General features: G+C 41.5%; 1 protein-coding gene across 4 annotated transcripts in view; it reads left to right on the top strand.

The window, feature by feature from the left end:
- Window positions 1-25,527, top strand: part of col4a4 (collagen, type IV, alpha 4) — a 113,764-nt gene that overhangs the window by 51,577 nt on the left and 36,660 nt on the right. For all 4 annotated transcript variants that reach the window (XM_072701759.1, XM_072701758.1, XM_072701756.1 and 1 more), the window contains exons 13-33: window positions 12-92; window positions 185-229; window positions 667-729; window positions 9,165-9,209; window positions 9,289-9,342; window positions 9,443-9,503; window positions 10,041-10,145; window positions 10,249-10,404; window positions 14,847-15,097; window positions 20,228-20,300; window positions 20,389-20,495; window positions 20,877-21,060; window positions 21,163-21,231; window positions 21,339-21,446; window positions 21,530-21,748; window positions 22,973-23,134; window positions 23,278-23,445; window positions 23,809-23,952; window positions 24,039-24,146; window positions 24,486-24,667; window positions 24,842-24,905. In XM_072701759.1, the coding sequence (XP_072557860.1) occupies window positions 12-92; window positions 185-229; window positions 667-729; window positions 9,165-9,209; window positions 9,289-9,342; window positions 9,443-9,503; window positions 10,041-10,145; window positions 10,249-10,404; window positions 14,847-15,097; window positions 20,228-20,300; window positions 20,389-20,495; window positions 20,877-21,060; window positions 21,163-21,231; window positions 21,339-21,446; window positions 21,530-21,748; window positions 22,973-23,134; window positions 23,278-23,445; window positions 23,809-23,952; window positions 24,039-24,146; window positions 24,486-24,667; window positions 24,842-24,905 (2,449 nt within the window). The remainder of the gene's footprint in view (window positions 1-11; window positions 93-184; window positions 230-666; window positions 730-9,164; window positions 9,210-9,288; window positions 9,343-9,442; window positions 9,504-10,040; window positions 10,146-10,248; window positions 10,405-14,846; window positions 15,098-20,227; window positions 20,301-20,388; window positions 20,496-20,876; window positions 21,061-21,162; window positions 21,232-21,338; window positions 21,447-21,529; window positions 21,749-22,972; window positions 23,135-23,277; window positions 23,446-23,808; window positions 23,953-24,038; window positions 24,147-24,485; window positions 24,668-24,841; window positions 24,906-25,527) is intronic.

Below are 25,527 nucleotides of genomic sequence, written 5' to 3'. Positions count from 1 at the left end.
GCCTTGGTCAGGGAGAGCAAGGGGAAGAAGGTCCTCCAGGACCATTTGAGACTGTGGAAACACCAGAAGAATACTTCAAGAAAGGGGACAAAGTGTGGCCAAGCTCTGCTTTACCTACTTATACGTGTTTCTTTTTCAAACAGCTTATTTCATCAAGTAACTTGTACTATTGTATCACTTTCAGGGAGACAGAGGTATAGCCGGCTTGTCTGGGAAAAAAGGAAAAACTGTGAGTGTCCGTCATTACAGAATGTGATAATTATGATGTCTGGGTGAGATGTGGGCATGTTTTTTTAATTATGATGTCTGGGTGAGATGTGGGTATGTTTTTTAAATTTAAATGCATTACCCTTTCATTGAAATATGAAAATTATTAGATGAAAGAAAATATCTGAATAGGAATGTCAAAATATATTGAAATTAATTAAAATAATGTACACAATTGAAATGCCAAATTATTTATTTGTCAACCAAATAAGGTGTTTTGTTTCTATGTTGTAGTTTGCATAATATAAAAGGGCTTTTATTTAGAAAATTAGTAATACATATAATTCTATACTCAAATATACCAAACTTCTACTATGTTTTCTAATGTAATCCTAATAAGAATACATGTATGTATGTGTAGAGGACATGCTGGTGTAACTGCACATATATACCTTCCAGGGGAACAGCTCAGTCAGTGGGCAGAAAGGCGATAGGGGGATCTGCGGGCTACCAGGACAGGAGGTAGGAAGAGTTACAGCTGTACTCACTCCTAGCTTGTGTTAATGTTCTGAAATGAAACAATATTGTGCTAAAAATGTAGCTTAAGTCTGTGAAAAAGATTATCGAACAATGATGTAATACAAAGAAAAGTGTGTTGTTGACAGACAGCTTTGGGTATATGTGGTTTATCATATCAGTTAGTTTCCCATGGCTTTGTTTGTTCCATAGTTCTTGGAACCTTTTGGACATAAAGGGATTTGCAGTAAGTTAAAATGTCAGTTGCGAAAGGTCTAGTCTAGTCACAGGTGGAGCCTTTAAACTTGCTTTGGAACAGAACTTAAGATCAAGTTAGAAGTAAAATTAAGTTAAGTCAACTTGCCAGGCTGATCTGTCTTTATGAAATACCACCATGCCTTTATTTTCTAGTGAAATCTGAAACACAAAACTTATATACTGTATTTCCTAGTCACAAAATATTAAAATAACCCCCCCCCCCTATTTTAATAAATTAAAATATTTAATTTTATTTAATTTTATTCTCTATATAGCGCCAGTAGCCTAAATCATTACCTCTGTGCGTCAATATACAGGTAGATGTGCAGGGAGGGAGGTCAGTTAAGAATTTATGTGGGGAGAGACGGAAAGCCCAAATAAATATTAAAAGTAGACACTGTAAAAGGCCTACCATTAGTGGTCTGTATTTGAATGCTAGGAGTATTAGAAACAAAATTAATGACTTAGAGGCTTTAATTTCTTCAGACAATTACGACATTATAGGAATAACTGAAACATGGATGAGTGACAATGATGGTGATGAATATAATATGGATGGTTATACGTTGTTCCGTAGAGACCGGATAGGCAAGAAGGGAGGTGGTGTTGCAGTATACGTAAAAGAAAACTTGCAGGCAAGGGATCTCACTGATAAAAATTAAAATTCAGAAGCTTTATGGATAAAACTTGATGCTAAAGATTCAAATGGCCTAATTGTCGGGGTTTGTTATAGAGCACCTAATGTAGCTGTAGAGGAAAGCAGAATGCTATATGATGATATCAGGATTATGAGTAATAAAAATGATGTGGTGGTTATGGGTGATTTTAATTTACCTGGGATACAGTGGGACACAGTCTCTGGCTCTTCTGTAAATGAACTTGAGATGGTGGAATTAGTACAGGATTGTTTTTTTACTCAGTTTGTTAATACTCCTACCAGGGGAGAAGCCCTTCTTGATCTTGTTTTCTGTAATAACCAGGATAGGATTGGAAAATTAGAGGTTTTAGACCCATTGTACATAACATGGTTAAATTCTAGGTTAATTTTAGTGTCCGAAGAGCAAAGTCGAAATTAAAAGTATACAATGTTAGGAAGGCTAACTTTAATGGTATGAGACGGAAATTAGAAACTGTAAACTGGACAGAGTTAAATAGCAAAACAGTTGAAGAGGCATGGGAATTTTTCAAAAGCACATTGTTGCAAGTGCAAGAGGACTTCATACCTGTTTCCAGCAAAACTAAATCTAGGAAACGACAACCAAGGTGGTTTACTAAGGAAATTAAGAATAAAGTCAGGAGGAAAAGGGCTCTGTTCCACAATTGGAAAATAACTAATGATTTCAAAATTAAGCAGGAGTATCTAAGTCTACAGACAGAGTTAAAAAATGACATTAGGTTATCCAAGAGGGATGTAGAAAGAAAAATTGCATTGGAGGCTAAGCATGACAGTAAAGGTTTCTTCCAATATTTTAACTCCAAGAGAGCACTAAAAGCTGAAATCACTCATTTGCAGGATAGTAAGGGACTTATAATTGATAATGAAATTGATATAGTAAATGAATTTAATGATTATTTTTCAAGGGTGTTCACAATGGAGAACACAAGTAACTTACCACCAATTAATACGAATACAGCATCGTCTATGACCAATATATGTATAACTGAGGTTGATGTGATACTAAGCCTAGCTAAACTCAAAATAAATAAATCGCAGGGGCCTGATGGCATCTTACCTATAGTTTTAAAAGAGATGAGGGATATTATTAGCCAACCTTTAACTTTAATATTCCAGAAATCGTTATCTGCGGGTGTGGTACCATCAGATTGGAAGCATGCTAATATAACACCCATATTCAAAAAAGGGGATAGAAGTAATCCAGCAAACTATAGGCCAATCAGTTTAACTAGCATTACTGGAAAAATAATGGAAGCTATAATTCAAGTGAAAATGGTAGATTACCTAGATGCAAATAACATTATAAAGGATAGCCAACATGGATTTAGGAGAGGTAGATCCTGCTTAACGAATCTACTTGAGTTCTTTGAGGAAGCTACAAGTGAAATTGATCACAAAAAGGCCTATGATGTGATTTACTTAGATTTCCAGAAGGCCTTTGATGTTGTCCCCCACAAACGGCTCTTGCTAAAGCTTAAAGCTGCAGGGATTTTAGGAACTGTGGCAGTTTGGATCAAAAACTGGCTAACTGACAGGAAGCAGCGAGTAGTTATTAGAGGCACAATGTCACAGTGGGCCTCCGTTCATAGTGGGGTACCGTAGGGTTCAATTTTAGGACCACTATTGTTCCTAATTTACATTAATGATATTGACACAAATACATACAGTAAATTGGTTAAATTTGCAGACGACACCAAGGTGGGCGGTGTAGCAGATACTGATCTAGCAGCAGAGAGGCTTCAAAGGGCTGATACTTGGCAGATGAAATTTAACACAGATAAATGTAAGGTAATCCATGCAGGGAGCAGAAATATAAAGTACAGATATTTTATGGGTTCCACTGAAATAAAGGTAGCTGATTACGAGAAAGATCTAGGTATGTATGTTGATGCTTCCATGTCCCTCTCTCGCCAGTGTGGGGAAGCAATAAAAAAGGCCAATAGAATGTTGGGTTATATCTCTAGGTGTGTGGAGTTTAAGTCAAGGGAGGTGATGTTACACTTATATAATTCCTTGGTAAGACCCCACCTAGAATACTGTGTGCAGGTTTGGTCACCATACCTCAAGAAGGACATTGCTGCTTTAGAAAAGGTGCAACGAAGAGCTACGAGAATGATTCCTGGTCTTAGAGGAATGTCTTATGAGGAGAGGTTAGCAGAACTGAATCTGTTTAGCGTTTTCCATATGTGGACGCATGAAGTGTGACATGATTCAAATGCAACTGCAAATTTTGCAATACCGTTGCAATACCGTATTTTAAACCACTGAAATTCTGACAGCGTATTTGAAACAGCAAAAATAACGGGACTGAATATTGTAAAGCAGAAATAAGAGGACTGAATGTTACTGCTTGAATAATAAAGATGTGAATAAAACACATGGAATATTTTCCAACTGAATTTGTTCTTTTGAAATTTAAAAAAAAATTAAATGAACTGAATTCATGTGGTTGAATTATAAACATGCACCTTAAAATACGTATGTTTTGGAACTGAACCTTGGAAGCCGAATATTTTTGTACTGAACGTTTACGCAATGAAATTGAAATGTTTTCAGTTGAAATGTTCAATGTTTAAATGTATGCACATATTAAATTACAGTCCCCAAAAATTCAAAGCGTCATTAATGCAATGCGTTTTTATTCTTTAAGTGTAATTCAACGTGTTTTTTTCATCAACGACTTTTGTCATTAATTTACTTCCATACTATGGAAGCATATGTGTAGCAAAATTCAATTTGCAATGCAATATGCAAAATGGCAATACAATATTGAACTAGGGAATTCAGATCACTTGAGTAAATAAGAAACTTCACAGAGGCATGTATCCCTGCTTGAAAAAAAAAAAACAAACAAAAAAAACAATAGATCCCTGCCCAAAACACAACAGAAAATAAGTAATGGATTTAATGGTTATAATGGGAATTGCATTGGTTTTAATGGTGTATACTGGTATGTGATGGATTTTATTGGTGTTAAATCCTATTGGAAAAATGCCCAAAACATACTACAAAAAGGAATTTTGTAATGGTTTTACTTGAAAAAGTTTATGGTTCATAATGGTATTATAATGGAAACCATTAGAATTTCTGTGATGATTTCTATTGGGCTTCTATTGTTTTGTTTTGTTTTTTTTTTTTTCAAGCAGGGAAACATGCATCTGTGAAGTTTCTTATTTACTCAAGTGATCTGAATTCCCTAGTTCAATTTTTGAGATTATTCAAGTCAGCCTATGTGTTTCTATGATGCTTCAAAAACATTATTTCTCTGTTCACGCTCCACTTCATCTGCCAATGAATTCAAGGATCTTATCAGATCTCCAGCCGCCATGTTTCAAACGATCTAAACGTAACACGCTTCCGCCAGTCCCCGCCTTGACGCAATGATTGCCGTAGGGTGGGCGTGGTCAGCTCGGAATGCATTTTCAAAGCCGCATTGAATTTTGCTACAAATATCCCACGGCGTCATGATGAAAATGCAATCTTAAGTGTCCTAACTGTTAGTCTAAATGCATTTAGGACAAATAACATTTAAATGATAATTTTGCTACTGTTTCTGCTTGGACATGTTACACATATCAAATCAATTTGGGTTATACATTTTCATTTTAATTTTGCTACTTATAAAGCATTAAAATAGTATGCACTTTACAACTTAAGACTACTGTTGGAAATGGCAAATGTAAATAATATAATTTAATTTTCAATTTCATTCTGCACCAAATTTTGCAGGCGTGGAGGTGATGGAAAATGTCAATTTAAATACAGAATTACAATGCCATTTTGAACATTGCGTTGCCATTTTGAATATTGCATTGTCATTTTGCATATTGTATTGCCATTCTGCATATTGCATTGCAAATTGAATTTTGCTACACATATGCTTCCATACCATACACCCCTCTTGGTCGTCGACTGCGAGTGACGTCACTCCCCATACAATCACGCCCCACAGTTTAGACCCACCCCTGACGCTGATTGACAGGTTTCCGTGTAAGGCGTCGGAAATTCAAATGCAAAATGAATTGCGATTGCGTTTGAGTTTTGGCAGGCTACATACGCGACGCAGAGAAAGTGAAAAAGCAGACTTTGGACTTTGCTTTTTCATTTGAAATTTGGCAGTCAGTGTTCGTTCGCGAAAGCGAAAAAGCAAACGGTATTGCAAAATTTGCATTTGCATTTGAATTATGTCACACTTTATGCGTCCACATATGGAAAACGCAATTGCAAATCCAATTTTCAATTCCTTTTGAAAAATGTCCGGGATTTCTCTCCATAGGAACGTTTAATACTATATCTTACCTTATATTTAAGTATAACCTATATTTAGCCGATCAAGCAGATACATATTGAACTGACAAGAACGGAGCAATTTAACATTTATTGTGGTTTTCAACAACTCAAAATTGCGATTAAACTGAATGAGGTTAAACATGTATATTAACGTAACATTTATACTCACAGGAGTGCCTTTAAATGGGGCTATCAAGGGATGATCAATAATTGTTTTAATTAGCTTTCGCTGTCGCTTTATCTCATAACGGTCTTTCTGATTCGAAACACTACTTTTCTCGAGATTGCGAGCTTGAGCTGCACTCAAACGCCCAGCACGTGTCCCCCATCCATCCATTCATCCATCCAGCTTCTGTACCCTCGTGTCCTATTCAGGGTCGCTGGGGGTTCGGAGCCTATCACAGAAGCTACGGCACAGGGCAAGGAATGTGTCCCTAGTGACCACACAAAATAAATGGCAGGGCCAGAACACTCTCTATGACGGGATTGTTTTCTAACCCACAGCGAAAATGAGGCACACAGCTTTAGATAATAATAATAATAATAATAAACTATAATAATTATTATTATTATTGATGTTGCTGTTGATAATAATAAATTATTAATTAATTTCATTGATCACTAATAATAATTAATAATAAATACTTGCCTTGGTGACTGTGTGCAGTTCTAATTAAAAATGGGCTGTCAAACAAAACTGCTGCAGGCCTTGCATGGGCTTACTCACAGGGGGCCTGTGTGGGTTTTCTGTGGGCAAGCCCAACTGTGGGTTGGCCCATAGAAAACCCACATAGGGGACCCAAGGGGCAAAACTGCTGCAGGCCCCGCGTGGGCTAACCCGCATGGGCCCTGCGTGAGATTAGTGTGGGTTTGCCCTGCCCACACTGACCCACAGTAAACCCACACCTGCCCATGCAGGGCCCAAATGGGCATGATTGCTGGGTTGTTTGTAAAACCACAACTAAAATACTCAGCTATATGCTCCATGCTGCTAAGACCAAGTATACATCTGCCATTACATGCGCATTTGTGAATGGATTTAAGTCAGCACTCAACATTCAATGAAAAGTTAAAAGACAGAAAAAAGTCTGAATTCCGACATAATAAGTCAGAATTCTGAGATAAAAAAGAATTCTGACTTAATACGAGTTTTTATCTCAGAATTCTGACTTTTTATCTTGGAATTCTAACTTAAGTCAGAAAATAAAAAGTCTGAAATAAAAAGTCAGAATTCTGAGATAAATGTTTTTTTTTCTCCTCCGGGTGGTGGAAACGGGCTTCCATACCAATTCTCCCATGAGCATAAATCAAAAAAGCACATAGCTTTCACTTAAGTGTATTCTTCCATCTAGTTCAGCCTGGGGTTTACATGTGCTTAGGCTACAAATGTACTTTGGGTGGAGAAACACAAAATGTGGGTATGTTCCACACATTCCACCACTGACTGAAGTGGTTTTATATGCATTTTTCGCAACACGCTCTGGAGTGCTGTATTAAACTTCTGGGATATTGATCTGGTCAGTGAAGTAGAAGAGGGGGTTGTTAATCAATTTCAGCTGCTCTGGGGTTAATGAAATTAACAACAGATGTACTAGAGTGGCAACAATGAAATGACCCTTAAAACAGGAATGGTTTAATAGTTGGAGGCCACTGACATTTTTTCTGACTGTTTTTTCAGTATTGCAATACATGCCATTGCTAGAAGGTTTGCTGTGTCTCCCTGCACAGTCTCATGGGCATGGAGGAGATTCCAGGAGACAGACAGTTACTCTATGAGAGCTGGACAGGGCTGTAGAAGGTCCTTAACCCATCAGCAGGACCAGTATCTGCTCCTTTGTGCAAAGAGGAACAGGATGAGCACTGCCAGAGCCCTAGAAAATGACTTCCAGCAGGCCACTGATGTGAATGTCTCTGACCAAACAATCAGAAACAGACATCATGAGGGTGACCTGAGGACCCGATGTTGTCTAGTTGGCCATGTGCCCGCTGTCTGGCACTGTGAAGCTTGATTGTCTTTTGCCATAGAATACGAGAATTGGCAGGTCTGCCACTGGTCCCCTGTGCTTTTCACAGATGAGCAAATGTAACAGATGTGAAAGGGTCAGGATGGATTGCTTCATGTTGCGAGAGTATGCAGGCAGTTCCTGAAGGAAGAAGGAGTTGATACCATTGACTGGGCCCCATGCTCACCAGAACTAAATCCAATAGAATAGCTGTGGGACATTATGTTTCGGTCCATCAGACTTTCCAGGAACTCAGTGATGCCCTGGTCCACATCTGGAAGGGGATCCCCCAGGACACCATCCATCATCTCATTAGGAGCATCAAATAGGGCCCTTGGTCTTGTGAACACAGTAACTCTAAAATTATTTCATGGATCTTTTTTAAACTTTTTAGGCACATCGTGGAAAATGTGCAAGTGATCAAATTTTGAAACAGATCAGCCCAAAATTGAAGCAGCGACACATAGTGATAGCAAAGAGAAGGGCATCACAGATACTTGAGCAGCATGATTTCTGGCCCAGGGTGGTTGGGCTCCTCCTTGTTCCTCCCAAGCTTTCTTCCTACTAGGGAGTTTTTCCTTCCCACCTCTGGTTTGCTCACTGGGGGCGTTGGGCAGGGATAATATAAAGCCCTTTGAGACAATGTAATGTTATGAAAATGCACTATGAAAAAATAAATGAAATGACTGATAACTAAAAAATTATTTGGCTGATCTTTTCCAGACTTTGTAGGCATATTGTATGGGTGAAGATCGGGACCTGTTCAGATTAATCAGATTCAAAAATCAATCTCCGTTTCTTCAGAGAATTTCCGGAAAGGGCAGTGTAGTGATTCAACCGGAAGCACTGCTGCCTTACACTTCCATGGTTAAGGATTCAAATGTCACCTTTGCTTTCAGTGTGTGTAGTTTTTGGATCCCCTTTGTGTCACACGGGTTTCTCTCCATGCTACAGATTCCTCCTGAGGTCTAAAGACATACGGCTTCACTAATTTAAGCATATGTGTGTATGTGCCCTGCAATGGACATCCCCTAAAGGGTACACCCCGACCCTGTGCCCAGTGCTACCTGAAACAAGTTCTAGACTATCCTGAGTAGGATAATTGGTTAGAAGGTGGATGGTTTTTTTTTTGTAGAATTAAACCAGTTGTTATATAAATTGTTGTCATCACATGTGATAGCATTCAAGTAAAATGTAGTGACCTGTCTTCTCAGGGCATTCCTGGATCTCCTGGTTGCCAAGGACAACATGGACTGAAGGTATGCTTTAGTATCTTTCTTTTAAAGGAAATGCATGAATGTGTGTGAATTACAACTCTTTGAGAATGGTCTTTTTCAGGGATCACAAGGGGACTTTGGACTTCCTGGTTTGTTTGGGACAGAGGGACCAAAGGTGAGTCCTACTAGAAAAATTCCGTTTCAGCAAATTATTGGGGCATTAAATTCACCTCTCAGTACTGTGGTACTCACCTCTCAGTACTGTTTTATTAAAGGGCTTTCAAGGAGATCCAGGTGTACGAGGAACCCCGACATTTGAATTCCTGAATCACACAGGTAAATGAATGAGCCTAATAAGGCATATAGTGTAGCTGACATGGGAGTGGGGTGTGGGGTGTCGGTTCCTCCCCCAGGTAGCGTGTAACAACTCCAAGGTGGGAGATTTTAAAATCAGAAGTCTGAAGTCTGTCCTGGCTGTTGATGTTGAGGGAGGGAGAGAGAGAGAGTGCCAGCGAGCACAAGCTGTTTGCAAAAAGACTGTGACTTACTACATACAAATATAACTACCCCCATGTGAAGCAAATAAATGCAGAAGAAATGGGCAGACATAAAGGGCCAAATTATTTTTGCCAGATGACTGAGTCAGAACACCTCTGAAACAGTGAGGCTTGTGGGGTGTTCACAGCCAGCCATGATGAGTACCTGCAGAAAAAATACACTTTCGGTCCTAAACTTTTTGTGTTTTCTCATCAAAAATGTTTACATTATCAGTGCTGATAAATATATGGAACCTTATAATGGCCAATTTTATCAGCTGACCAATGTAATGGTTGAAACCTAATATTTAAATACATGTTTTTCTTTTCCTTGCAGGACATCAAGGGGACAGAGGACCACCTGGCCCATTAGGGTGTCAAGGAGACCCTGGGACCATGGGCTTCATAGGACATCGAGGACCCCCCGGAGATCTGGCATGTGGTGAGAGCTGCAGAATAATAGAGCATTTCCATAAAATGGGAACTAGAACGAGATACTAAAAGAACTTGTTGCTAGGATGCTGTTACATTAATTTTCTCATCAGGCCCTGCTGGCCAGCCTGGAAAGCCAGGGTGTCCAGGCCCCCAGGGACCAAAGGGGGAGACCAAAGTAAATTGCTTTGATGAATTAAAAGTAGGATGCCCAGGAAAACAAGGACTTCAAGGACTGAAAGGTGCCAGAGGTCCTCCTGGCCCCCCAGGTACATTATTCATCCACTAATCAGAGTATTCACTGATGTAGACATTTCCACCTGCCATGTCTACTCAAAGACATATATCTCCATCTAGCTCATAACAGATTAAGAACTCAGGATATTTCTTAGAGAAGAATTATATCTATGAGAAATACAACAAAATGTATCTAATACACTTACAAAGTGGGTATTTTGTATCAATATAAACTACAAAATATAGCCACCAAGCAAAGTATCAAAATAAACTACAGTATTTTGTATTTGAAAAATATAGGGTTGGACAATGAAATTGAAACATCTGGTTTTAGACTACAAAAATTTTTTAGTATGGCATAATGCCTCCTTGTACGACCAATACAGCATCAATTTGTCTTGGGAATGACAGATACAAGTCTTGTACAGTGGCCAGTGTGATTTTGAGCCATTTCTCTTGCAGTGCAGTGGCCATGTCACTACATGATGCTGGTGGAGGAAAACATTTCCTGACTTGCTCCTCCATAACAACCCAAAGTGGCTGAATAATAATCAGATCTGGTGACTGTGCAGGCCATGGGAGATGTTCAACTTCATTTTCTGTTATGGCGGGGCATTACAAAGGAGGGACATGTAGCGACTCTCAAAAGGGATTTATTAAAAAACAGAACATAAATGGAGAACCAGAAAGTAAGGAATTACATGGGGTCAAAACAAGACAGGTAAAACAACTACAAGGTAACAACTGAACATCGAAACACAGGGCAAACAGCCACAATGATCAACTAAGGAACAGAATGAGGGCAGGTACTTAAATATACACAGATAACAAGGGCTAACAAGGGATAAGTGTGGACTATTACAAACCAGGGGCAACAAAGAATACTGTAGGTGAGGTCAGTAAAGTTATAGAGGACCAACACCAAGACTAGAAAACAAGGGTAAATAAACATTACTAATAACAAGGGACAACAAAAAACCATAACACAAATGCATAGATCAAGAATATACAAAAACAAACAATCAAAAATACAAACATAGTTCAGGCCCTAAGCCACGCCAAAAGCCTCTAAGCCCACTGCAAAGGTTGAACGGCACTGGTCCCCAACTTGGAACCAGTGCCACATTTTTCCACTCGAAAAAAATTGGTGCCAGTGCCGCAAATTCAGCTATGAAGTTTTGGAGATATCAGTTGAAAAAATGTTGGGCTTCTCTCAAATATGATGAGAGTGAATGGCATTCTTTCTGTGGTGATTAAACGCCAGAAAAATGCATCTGAAAAATGCAAGAGCAACATCTCTTACAAGAAATCATGACCCAGTTACTCAAGATTATCCATAGACTCTGCAGTAAGCAGTTGACTGTAGGAAATATTTTCTTCTACCGAACCCCACACATCAATCTTATCACTGCACAGAAGATTTTAATTGGGATGCTCGTGTTTGTATCTTAATTGAGAGAATCCAGCCATTTCTATGGCAAAACTACGCAACTCCCAGCATAACAACGTAGATGGATAAATATCACTTAGACCCCTCTAAGTCATATTTTTGTCATGAACTTGAGTGGTTAGGACGTGAGAGCAAGGAGATGACTGCATGAGGGGAACTGGAGGGTGACAAGGAGGTGGCTGCAGGACTGGGGTCCACTGGACAGGGACCTGGGTCTGGGCGGTTGGCCCGCCTGGTGTGTCCCCGTCTCCCCTTTCAGGGAGCAGAGAACCAACCTGGCCCTCTGTTGGGCCTCCACCTGTGCCATATGCCAGCTAGGGTGGAGGCAGGAACCTGAAATGGGGGACTCAGGTCCAGATCCGGGGGGTCCCACTCCAAGTCCTCACAGGTAGATCCATCTCCACTAACTTGTGGGTAGCCTCCGGCTGCGGCTGCCCCCTGTGGGCCGGGCTCGGGAAACCGGGGTGGAGCGACGGCTGTGGCAGCCCTCTGTGGGCCGGACGTGGGCAGCTCGGGCGGAGCGACATGGGCGGTGGCTGCGACTTCCCCTGGGCAGGGCTTGGGCATTGCGGCACCGGCTGCGACTTCCCCTGGGCAGGACTCGGGCATTGCGGCGGCTTTGAGGTGGGGCAGGTGTCCCGGAGCCTGGGGATCGTCCTGATGAGCGGTTCGTCCTGTCATGAACTCGAGTGGTTCATTGATTGTGACTGTTAGATGTATGTCCTGCTTACCTGCCCCGTTTTTGTAATTAGTCTTTGTTTATTCCCATGGTCCTTTGTTTTTGTTAGTGTTTTCTTGTGTTTAATTCATTTAATAAACCCTTCTGTTGTCCCATGAAGCTGCCAGTGGGTCGTCCACCATTTCTACCTGCATCATGCCTCGGCCTAACGCCAAATCCGTCCGAGTTTATGACAATTTTTGGGTTAAACTGCCCCTTTAAACAAAGAAAATGGTACAAAGCAAATCTGGAGTTAAGTTGGTTGTGGTTTGTAACATGGTCACAGTTTTGTCACCAGGCTTCCACTGGGATCTAAAGTCAGTGGAAATGTAGGCTGGTTCTTGCTGGTTCCCAACTTGAGCAACAGTACCAGCACCGGCACCAGTGCAGTGGAAAAGGGGTATGGGTGAAAGCCACCTGTTTAGCCCATTAAGTGACGTGGTGGCCAGGAGAACAGTAAAACAGTAGGAGCTAACAACCTGGGAAATAATGGGAAATGGGATGACCAGGGATGCCCCCTGGCAGGACCAGGGCAGGACAGGATCCAATCCTGACAGTTTTCATGTTCATCAAACCACTCTGTCACCAGTCTTGCTGTGTATATTGTTTTATTATCCTCCTGATATACGGCACCACTAGGGTGCAGCGGTTGAACCACTAGGTGCACGTCTCTCACTGGTAACACCGTCACTTTGGCTCTGTTCACACCTGTATTTACATGCGTCCTGGATGGTCCAATCACAAATGGACAGTGGTAAATACGTATGAGAATGCACCCAAAAGACGAATAGAGATCTGATCGCTCAAACCGCATTCAGAGGTGGTCTGGGCCACATATGGCCACAAGTCGCGTGCGGCATTGATGGACCAGCTACTCAACTGATGTCCTCCTGTTAGTGGAAGTGTGTACGTACTAATTAAATTTTCAAATGGTATTTCACATATGATTTGTCAGAACGTATGGCAGTGCAAAATAGGCCACTGTGAACTGTATTGCAAGCACAATGCATCTTTTTCCCACAACAGAAAAAATAAGTTTGAATCTACTGGTTTAATTTTTAGTTAACAACTTTAATTTAAAGTTGGTTTAATATCGGACTGTCATGACCCATTTGCATGGAAGCGTTGTCAATGTTCCACACAAGAGGAAACAGGAAAGTCGAGGTGTACATTTAATTCTGCAGTGAGTTGCACAGCTGTGGTTTCATGTTTTTGGGATACAGTTTGGGTTAGTGGCAGGACATCTCTTTCAGACAGCTTCCTCTTATATTCACAGTTACTCCTGTTGGATGTGGTCCATCCTTCATAGTGGTATGTTGATATTACCCTGAATACTGTGGCTCTCGAAATATCAGAAAAATTGCTGTCCTGGTCACATATGCACCAGTAAAACGTGCACCAACAATTTGTCCTCTTTTGAACTATAATATGTCTCCCATTATGTTGTGTAGGTTTTTGTTCAGCTGTGCTATTGCTCTGCTATTTCAACCTTCACACTCCGCTCTTACTGATGGAATGGGCAGTTAGTGAAGATTGGTCATCAGGCCGCGTATATATAGGCATGAAACCTCAAACACTATTGACCATGTGTTTCTGTTTCATTGTCCAACCCCTGTACGTTTTGCATACTTCTGTTGTATATCAGCCTGTTCCTTCACAAACAATCTCCCCTTATGACCCAGTTCCTCACCTGTTTTGCATGCTGGCGAAATGTACTTGGAATGCATGTAATTCTTTGCTTTGTCTTCTTTTGTTGTGTGTTTGTTCTGTGATATTTGGGTTTTTGTGCTGTGACGGTGGACAACAATAAGGTTGTGGAGGTGAGTATTATTTTTACTTATAGGGTCCACCTGCAGACAAATATCCATTACATGTATCCGTTGCATATATCAGTTACAAAATGTTCTGTTCTTTTTAAGCACATGTATACGAGGCGTGTTTGTGATCCATGCATTTGTGCTATTTATGATTTTTTTTATTTAGGGGCATGGTTTCTTAGTGGTCAGCACTGTGGTCAGGCTGCCTCTAGTCTGGATGTGCATATCATTGTAATTTTGTGTACATACAATCAAGCTGATTGGCATTTCACATTGTCCGTTGAATGTGTGCACATGTGTGCCAGGGTGTAGGGCTGCTTTGTTCAAAGTACCACCTGCAGTAAGTTGCTGACCCCAGGATAAGTGGTTGCAGGGTGTGTTTCTGTTTTCATCAGTATGTAGTGCTATAATGAGAGGGACAGATATTAAAGACATGAGAAGTGCAGTTGGTATTGTGAGAGTAGTAATGTGTGCTGACTGTGCCTGCAGGTTATTACTGCATGCCAGGATCCAAGGGGAACCCTGGGTTCAATGGAGAGCCTGGTGTGCAAGGTACAACTGGAATCAAAGGATGCAAAGGATTTCCTGGAGAGTGTGCCTGTGGTGGCCCTTTAGAGATTAAGGGTCTGTGTGGCGTTGTGGGACCACAAGGCCGGAATGGTGACCTTGGCTGTACTGGATCCCCTGGAAAACAGGGCAGCAAAGGGCTCCTTGGAGAAATTGGATGTCCTGGTCAAAAAGTGAGGACAACTTCCTTTCTGCTATTCCTTCTGGCAGCACAGATATAATTTATTCAAATAAACTGAATATGTAATTGATTTGAAATTTTGATATTGATTTATTAATTATATTTTAGACTTCTCTGTCACCACAGACAATCATTAACCCTCTGGGGTTTAGGGATAGGAAACACACTTTCACTTACTGGGGCATGATCACACATTTCTTCAAATATCATAAACTTAATTCATGGCAAATACATTATTTCTTATATATTTGTTTTGCCATTAAACTCATCTTTATTTTAATGTACTTTGTAAATATGTCAGATTTTTGTTAAGTTTGTAATTTGACATCAAAGTATAGAAATTGCAAAATGCAGTTTGGAACACTTGCAGAAACATAATAAAAGTACATTTTGATCCCAGATATCTGATCACCGTGTAGTTGCAACATTCAGTTGGATAAATAAATAAGAAAAAGCTAACTCATGCCACTATTTCTGGCTCCTTTCATTGAATATGTAGCAACTTTCATGTGTATGAATGAACCATTGACAGCTGGCCACGTCCCCAACCCCCTTTTATGGCACTGATGGGGATGTATCTGGATCGGGTTTCACCGCTACATTGTTAATCAAATTACCATGCCAATGCGATTTGAATACACGTTAATGCGGCTATTTAGAATGTGAATAGCGATCTTCGGGTCAGAGCAGTACTACACGCCCCCGATACAGGTAAAACAAAGTAAGGTGATATGGTTTACTTTTTTGCCGATTTAACCTAATTTTAAAAACTTTAATACTTCCGACAATAGACGTTTTGAAAAGAAGACAGATTACGGATTTATCCAGTGTTTTGTTTCATGATTCTATCTACATTAAGATTTCAGCAAGATATAAACTGAAATAGACACAAAAAGTACTCTGCGTCGCTGACGATGCACTCGACCCCAGAGGGTTAAGACATTAACTTAAAAAGTATTTCATGAATCTTTTTTTAATTTTGCAGAGGCATTGTATGCGAGCAGAAATGGATCAAATTTTGAGACAAATCGCAAAATAATTGAAGCAACGCTGCTTAGTGGCCGCGAAGGGAAGATGATTGACCTTGTGAATAGCTTAACTCTGTTTAATGTCATTTTTCAATTTACTCTATCCTATACTCCATCTTTGATGGATCTTATTACCACTTCATAAAAAACATTATATGGCTGAAAATCTACACCTGATATACCTGAAACAAATTGAGAGGCAGCAGGGCTTGGTGGCAGCAGAGGGCGAAAAGGGAGGCTCCATCTTGTTTACACAGTAATATGAAGGCATCTACATATTTGAAACTTCCTTGGAACATAGTATAGATCAGTAGTTGTCAATTTTGTGCACTAGATGATTTTCTGAATATTACAAACTATAGTTTATGGGTCCTGGGTATGACGTTAAACTGCATCAGATCCTGCAAGCAGTCCTCCAAGGGAAACAATTTCTTTGGGGGTTGGAGGAGGGATTAGCACTCCAGCCACCGTAAAAAAAACAACTGCTCGATTTAAACAAGCACGATACCTTTCTGCTCTCCGCAGGAGTAGCACTGCTGCAGCCATTTGCAGTGAGGCTGCACACACCATGAATGGCATGGGGGAAAGCATTTGGGAGCCCCATTCCCAGACGAGTCGAAACCATTGGAGAGCCAATAAGGTCAGGCCTGTTGGGGATCTTGGTTGGTGTAGTGCTGTGGCGTCGCCTGCTGCATGGCGGCACTTGGTACAAGTTTGAGGCGACCCATCTGGGTAGGCGCATGGAAAGTCTTGTCTCTCCTATGCTGTCAGGGGAGCCTTGTAAACTCCGCATTTCGGTGGCAGCACTCTCTAAAGTACACAGACCGGGGAGTGGCCAAATCTCTGTAGGTGGGTATACCTACTTTTGGTCTGGTAGGTCTGATAGCTGCCATATTCAGGGAGTAGCTGTTGCTGTAGCGTTTCGGCACCTTGCGATGCTGTCTGATTTCACTACTTTCAATGAGCATATTATGAGACTCAGGCTAAGGCACTCCATTGGTGTCTTAGCTGTTTTCTCAGTGTATGCTCTGACCACAGTGAGTAATCTGTCATTGAGGGAGACATTTTACTTGTAACTTTGCTTAGTGGTTGAAGGGTCCCCACAAGATGACACTCCTCAGGTCATGGGTGACTTTAATGCGACCACTGGCACTGGCAATGACTGGGCTGGCTATGAGGACTGCATCGGTCCACATGGGTCTGGAGACCGGGGTGAAAGGGGCTCCGTGTTCCTTGACTTTGCGAAAGGTCAGGGGCTGCAGGTCGCTGGATCCTGGTTCCAATGCCCTGAGCCACATCATTGGACTTGCTACTCCATATACTGGTGGTGCGGCGAAGGAGATCGATTACATCCTCAAGAGTAGACTCTGGTGGCTCCTGCAGAATTGCAGGGTCTACAGAAGTGCCCAGTTTGTGAATTATGACCACAGACTTGTTGTTGCTACTCTAAAGATTCAGCTTAAAGCCAGTAGGCTTCCACCTACTAGGAGAATGAGGCTGGACTTAGCCAGACTCCAAGATTAGGGTGTTTCTGATGAGTATGCACACAGTTTGTGTGAGGAACTTGTAGACTTAGGTGCGACTGTTGATTCTAATGTGATGTGGGAGACTTTTCGTGATAAGACCCTGAGGGTTGTGTTGGTGTTGCCAGTGTTCTCAGAAGGAGGCGTTTCATCTTGCAGGGCACCCTGGATATTATTGAGAGGATTTTCAGCGCATGACTTGATGGTGACTCCAGTTTGTACCAGAAACTGAGAAGGACGGCTGTGAGAGCTCTGAGGGCAAATAAGGAAGAATTTGTTAGATGAATCTATGAGCAGGTGACACACCTTCTGTGGACTAGTGATCCACGACCTGCTTACAGAGGAATCTAAGCATTACGCGCATCTGAATCTGTTCCTCGCAGACTTGCAGTCAGGGCGGGCAATGAGACTGTCCTTACGGATGACACTGCAGTTGTGACCCACTGGGCTGGCTACTTTGAGCAGTTGTTTAAAGCTGACCCTCCAGCTAGGATGTTGGACATCTCTGGGTCTACGGTTCTTGAAGCTGATCCTCCAATCAGCTGTGAAACACCCAATCTCACTGATACTGCACGGGTGGTGAATCACCTGGGAGTAGGGTAGGCCACAGGGATCTGTGGTATCCGGGGTGAATTTCTCTAGGCTGGTGGTAAGGCTGTCCTCCTGGCATTGCAGGCAATCTTTGCTTCCATTTGGGAGTCAGGCATCATCCCAACTGACTGGAAAATGGGACTTGTAGTCCCTATCTGGAAAGGGAAGGGTGATCGCTCCCAATATCTTTGCAAGAGGACGAAGGTCCAAGTCTTCAGTCCTGGTACGTGTTCCCTGTCATGCTGTATGGCTGTGAGACATGGACACTATCCAGTGAACTTAGATGAAGACTGGACTCCTTCAGTACTGTGTCTCTTCGGAGAATCCTTAGGTACCGCTGGTTTGACTTTGTGTCAAATGAGCGGTTGCTAGAGGAGTACTGAATGAGGCACATTACATGCATTGTGAGGGAGCATAAGTTACGGCACTATGGCCATGTGGCATGTTTCCCTGAGGCTGATCCGGCTTGCAGGACCCTTATTGCTGAGGACCCATGCGACTGGACCAGGCCAAGGGGAGGCCCATGTATCACCTGACTGAGGCAGATGGATGGCCATTTCCGGAGGGTGGGGCAGGATTGTGTGTCTGTCAGGGATTGCTGGCCAGGATCGTTGGGTACCATGGGGGATCCCAAAGGAGTTTCGCCGCATGGTGGCAACACATCAGTGCATGCTCCCCAACCTGACTTGACTTGACTAGTGCCCTTCGGCTCAGCAGATTTTATTAGTAGTAGTTGAGTACCCGATCAGCAAAATTTATTGCGGGGCAATTTAATTAAAGTTGGGCTTTTAAAGAAGTTTTTTGGAGCAGTGGGAAGTGTGTATAGAGTAGGTTTGGCCAGTATTACGGTAACATTTTTGTTATACTGCAGTGTTTTTGTTCAGTGACATTTATTGTGGTTGAACTCCCCCATATGGAAAATTTGGTACTCCCACGCTTACTGTAGATGGGGCTAGATATAGAGGTTGGGGCTATGGAAGTAGTAATGATTAGATAAGTGAGAGGCATGGGAGAGTGACAGGCAATCTAGACAATACATCATTGTCATTTTTTTGACAGCTTTTTTGTCACAATAACAAAAGCTTTTGATGGCAAAAGAAATTTCAATGCATACAGTGCAAAATCAAAAGATATTACTGGGAAAATTACAGAGTTTATCACACTTGATGATAAGGCCTTCTCATTTATAAATGTTCTAAACATACAAGATGTATACAGTCATAAAATATAGTGTTCTGAGACTGTTGTGTATGCAACAACCGTCAGTGTTTTCTTACCAAAAAAAAAATACCGTTTCGCTGTTTTGGAATGTAATCGGTTAATTTTTTTATTTATTTGGGTGGAGTGTCCTTTTAAGCTTATTTTAGCAGAACCTCCCAAACAGTCTGTATCAGTGTCGGTTTAGAAAGTGTATCAGAATTGGCCAGAAATTTCCTTATCGGTGCATCACTACTTTTAATTCACTGCATCGCAGTTCCAGTGAGTCAGAAGTTTTAGTACTTAGTAGCATTGCCTTTAAATTGTATAACCTGGGACAAACATTTTGGTCAGCCTTCCACACGCATCTTACAATAAGTTACTGGGATTTTGGCTCATTCCTCCTGTAACCGAGTCAGGTTTGTAGGCCTCCGTGCTCGCACATGCTTTTTCAGTTTTGCCCACAGATTTACTGTTGGATTGAGGCTGGGCCTCTTTCATGGCCACTCCAATACCTTGACTTTGTTGTCCTTAAGCCATTTTGCTACAACTTTTGAAGTACTGGGGACATTGTCTGTTTGGCAGACCGAGCTGTAACATCCCAGCTAATGATGTTACTTCAATGTATTCACACAAACATAACAATGGTCAATTATGACCAAACTGTTCAAGTTTGGTTTCTTCAGAAACAAATCTTACTTTTTGGAGAAATATCACCTGGTCTGATGAAACAAAAATTGAACTGTTTGAACTGTTGTGGTATTTTTTGGTAAACTCTTGCAGGGCTTTACAGGGCTCAAAGGTGATAAAGGACTGAAGGGTCAGAAAGGAGAGCCTTTCATAATGGACATTAAAGGTAAGAATTGAAGGGATCTTATCAATTCATCTAGTCGTGTCAAAGATGTGGTAAAAAATATTCGGACTGGTTTAACTGTTTATTTAAGGTGTGAAGGGTGAGCAGGGTGTTTTAGGACCCCCTGGCTACCAAGGACGCTTTGGGAAACAGGGGCTCAGTGGAACGGAAGGTTCAATGGGAGATCCAGGCAAAGAGGTAAGGTACCCTACTAAAAATCTTAGTAGAAGTTAACTTATTATTTTTAACTTATAGTCACATACTGTAATATCAATTAATGAATGTTAATGCATGATAGCTGCCTCTTTCCACAGCTCCAAGCAGTTATGTTTTCTTTCATTTTGTTTCTTTGCAAGGCCAACAGATGAAATTAACTGGCCTCCTGCGTATGTTGCAGGGGTTGATGTGGTCTCTCTATCTGTATGTCTTATATTGTATTGTCAGTGATTTTCCAGTGCTCTAACTCAGGTCATTTTCAAATCATTGATTCCATTGTGAACTTCACGATAAATATATAAACTTCACTGATGCAGGCACTGTGTTCTAATTTATCTTATGTTTTATGACTTGATGTTTTAGGGAGATTGTTACCCAGGGTTTCCTGGTGACAGGGGATGCAAAGGATCTATAGGGGACAAAGGAGTGCCTGGAGAACCGGGTCCTGCAGGCACTGGAGTCATGGGTGCGATTGGAGAACGTGGACCTCCAGGTGACTCTGGCCTATTAGGAGCACCAGGACCCCCTGGACCTAAAGGTGTCCAAGGTAAAGTTGATTTTGTGAGTAGTTCAGCATATAGCTCAAAGTGCTGCATATGAAGAATAAATGGGCAAGGCAATTATGAATATCTGAATGTCCCTTATTCAGGTGACACACTGCCATGCCTTCCTGCTAACCCAGGCCCCCCTGGACCCAAGGGGAAGTGTGGCATTTCAGGTTTGTCCTTTTATTTAGGAAATCAAAATATTTTCCTTTTTCTGTTTCTGACACTGATGCCCACCGTTGAGAACTTTTTGGTGAAATTTGCATTTTTATTTGCCCAGGAAGTATAGGATCACCTGGTATTCGAGGAATTGATGGACCTTGTGGACTAGATGGACTAAAAGGAGAATGTGGAGATCCTGGACAGTGTGGTTTGACTGGACCAAAAGGTACATAGTAAATTCCTGCCTGATCGGCAACGTGTCTTGTTGGTTCTATAAACTTACCAAAGCGACAATGCCATCTTTGCTAGGAGTGCCAGGCTGTGAAGGCGATTATGGTAAGAAGGGCCAGGATGGTACAAGTGAACCTGGAAAGCAAGGATCCCCAGGCCCAGCAGGCATTCCAGGGCTCCCAGGGCATCGAGGGGAGTCTTTGACTGGTCATAAAGGGTTACGTGGGCTCAATGGAAGTATAGGAGTATTAGGACCTAAAGGATTTCCAGGCCCAGCAGGACCACCTGGATTACAAGGTACTGTGTTAGCTGCTTAGCTCATCCTCTCCTATCAGCACAGCACTTCCCCTCTATCTCTATCTCCTCTTTGTAGAAGTTAATATTCAAAGAGACAGGCCTGTAGCAATCCAGGATTGCTAACTCTCACGCATCTGGCATGACACTCACGCTTTCAGACTCTCACTCAAGAAATCTTATGACAAATCTGTTTTATTCCATTATAAACCTAAAATAAGCTACATCAAAATTGTTGGGGTAGTTTGCAAACTCTACAGACTATTTTCAAGGTAATAAACATGCATGTAAATGAGTGTGCATGTATGTGCAGACTTGTCTCAAATTAAAAATCTCACTCCAGCCAGCTGATCAAAGTTGGCAACCCTGAATACTCAATAGCATATATGGGGGAAAAAAATTGTTGTACAGTATATCTGATGTCACTGCCAAACTGAGAGTCAGTTTCTCAGGTGCATGATTATAGTTCATGGAATGATTTTGCAATGCAGAGAGTGATGTGACTCCCTGTACTTTCTCCTGTACTCTTTTTGTTTGTATGTATAGTTTCTTCTGCCCTTATTTTACTGTGCACTTTTTATACTCCAATAAGTATACTGTAGATGGTCTGGTTCATCTATAAAAATTGGTTTATTCTTCTTGTGGCATTACACTAATACAATAGCATTAGTGGACTCCTTTGATGACTGCTAAGGCTCAGGGTGACCAAGTGAATACAAGCTAAGATGAAAACCAGTGTTCTTAACAATGGTTTGTCATAGTTAAGTAAGCAAGCAAGCAAACAGGCTAATTAGGTTTATGCACCATGAATAAATGAACAAATGTTAGGTAAATACACATATGACAACCGAGGAATACTTGCCTGATTGTTGAATATTGGGGACAGGGACCTGCTTAGTTGTTCTGAAATGAACAGCCAATACTGGTATGTCTTTTATTTGAATGGCTCTCAGACTGGGAAGAGATTTGATGCAATTTTGTTTTAAAACCCTCCAACATGTAGTGGAGGTGATTCTTTATTTATTTAAGAGTTGCGCTCCGGAATGACACTTCAAATTCTGTTATTTCCCTGCTTGCTAGTATATAACACCAGTAGGAGTTTTCAGGCTTCCTTACTGTGCTATTGCTCCTATTGTTACAATGAATAGTACTTGTAAACCATATAATAGTAGTTATTAATAATTTCAATGAAGGTATGCATGATGCACATTTATTCTGTGTCTGTAGGTTTCCCTGGGCTGCCAGGCATGAGTGGCTATAAGGGACAAAAGGGGCAGCCTGGAGCTCAAGGCCAGCATGGTCCTTCAGGAAAGATGCCAATGCAGTGTGACTGTGGACCTCATGGCCCAGGAGGGCCTCCAGGGTTTCGGGGTGACACTGGCCCTCAAGGTGTGTCTACTTGCATGACTATAGTCAATTGATAACATGACCATTGAATTAGCGGAATTTTTGTGCATCTTCATGAGGCCAGTGGTGCTGCAGAGTATCTCTTCACAGTGCTGATGTCATAAGCAGATGTTTCTGCTTTCAAGGCTGTGATGGGAAAAAAGGTGACAAAGGGGAGATTGGTGTTCCTGGTTATGGGTGCAAAGGCCTACAGGGGAACTGTGGCCCCCCTGGAGCCCCAGGATGTCCCGGATCTCAGGGGCCCCCAGGAGCATCAGGGGAGCCAGGAGTCTCAGGAAAAGTGGGGAAGAAAGGTCTGCAAACATTGGACAGTATAATTTACTTGAGAGATTTGCAGTAACACCATGTTTATAAAGATCTGTGAACACATTCATAACACATTACAGTGCAGCTTAAGAAGTATTATAATCAACACTATAATGCCTTTTGACTGTCAATAGAAGATGCTGTAATGTTTTATCAATTCTTATACCGACCATTATGATGCATTATAGGTATCTATAATGCATTATAGATGAGAACATTAAGTAAACTGTTACCACAAGGGTTAAGGACAGAACATGCACATAATCTTACAGTTATTCAAGCAAAACAACAGAACATGGCACATGAATGGGAAATTTCCAAAAGCATACACTCTGATTTTGTACTTGCAGGCATCTGTGGCGTGCCTGGTCAAGATGGATTAGCTGGTTGCCCTGGAAAAACTGGCTGTCTTGGGCCTCGAGGGAATAAAGGGGAGAAGGGCTTCAGTGGTCATCCTGGTCCCTGTGGGGATATTGGATACAAAGGAGTGAAAGGTAGTACCTAGAATATAAAAGTCACTTACAAACTGACAAGTGTTTAGCCTACCCCAGTAAATAATGACTGTTGTCTCATATCCCAGGTTTTCAGGGTGTACTGGGACAACAGGGAGGCACCAATGTGAATAACATTCCAGGTAGTAAAGGGTTCCCTGGACCGCATGGTTTGGATGGGACCCCTGGGCCCAGAGGTGAGGAAGCTGAGCCTATTCTTCAACTTGAGCTTAAGTGCTGGAAAGTAAGGTTGAGGTTGTTTAATTAGTGCTGAACATTTCAAGAACATATTAAAAGATAGTCAAGACAACATTGTGTCAGGTAGGGCTTCTGCTGAGATATGACTTAATTTTCTTACTGAATCCGTACTCAAAATCTATTTGTTGGTGTTGTACGGCCTAATTAGACTGATGTACCTCATTAACTGTCAGAGCATTATGGAAATAATCATGGTGCATGTCAGGAAAAAATCCATGTGATTGTTCTGTGTGGAATGTAGAGTGAGATGTGTTGGCTCTATAATTATGTGACTGAAGGAGTCAAAGGCCAGCCCGGGAAGTGTGGCCCTCCTGGCTTGAATGGAAGTCCTGGACCACCTGGCCCAGAGTGTGGTCCTCAAGGACCACCAGGAAAGTGTGGTGTACGTGGCTTATGTGGCCTACCTGGTTCTCGTGGATGCCGGGGTAATCCTGGATTCCGTGGTGAATGTGGAGACCCAGTAAGATTTGCAGCTTGTCTAAAGCTTATTTCATTTTCGTAACATTGTTCAATGATACTGAAGTTTTTGTATATTGTGATAGTATAATTGTGGTAATGTATAATGTAATGGTTGTGTAGCATGTGCTCATGTGCTAGATTCACAATATTATACTCATTAAGGTCTCTCTGCTAGGGAGACTGTGGGCCAAGTGGAATACCTGGGAATCCAGGTCCTACTGGTGCCAAGGGCTTGAAAGGTAGGCAGTCTGTGAAGCACACCTCTCCCCTGGGGGATATTCACAACATTAGTATGTTTAGATTTGTATTCATTTTGAGCTACAATTATGTGAATGATGTGGAGAAACTAGATTTGGTGCTCATTTGGTGTGCTCATCTAATCCGTACTCTTCCCACACTCACCAATTTGTACAATTTCTAGATGTACTGGATGGATCACCTGGTAATGTTAGAGTTATACGATGCAGCATATTTTTTGCATCTATTTCAGTTTATATCTAACTGAAATCTTAATGTAGAATCATTAGCAGAGACAGGAGAGGAACAACGCTTGTAGATGCTAATGAGAACAAGCAGAGACTGGGAAGCGCAGCAGCATTTGTGGATGCTAATGCTAATGAGAACAAGCAGAGACAGGAGAGGAACGACGCTTGTAGATGCTAATGAGAACAAGCAGAGACAGTGAAGAGAGGAGCAGTGTTTGTGGATGCTAATGCTAATGAGAATAAGCAGAGACTGGGGAGAGCAGCAGCATTTGTGGATTCTAATGCTAGTGAGAAGAAAAGTTTAATGCAGATGAAAAGTTTCATGTAATTAACAGGTATAGATAGAAAATGTTACACTGTTTCATATTTGACTAAT

This window comes from Paramormyrops kingsleyae, chromosome 17 (genome assembly GCF_048594095.1).
Source record: "Paramormyrops kingsleyae isolate MSU_618 chromosome 17, PKINGS_0.4, whole genome shotgun sequence".
NCBI classification, from domain to species: domain Eukaryota; kingdom Metazoa; phylum Chordata; class Actinopteri; order Osteoglossiformes; family Mormyridae; genus Paramormyrops; species Paramormyrops kingsleyae.
The sequence above is the reverse complement of the archived record's forward strand: the minus strand, read 5'-3'. Positions and strand labels throughout refer to the sequence as shown.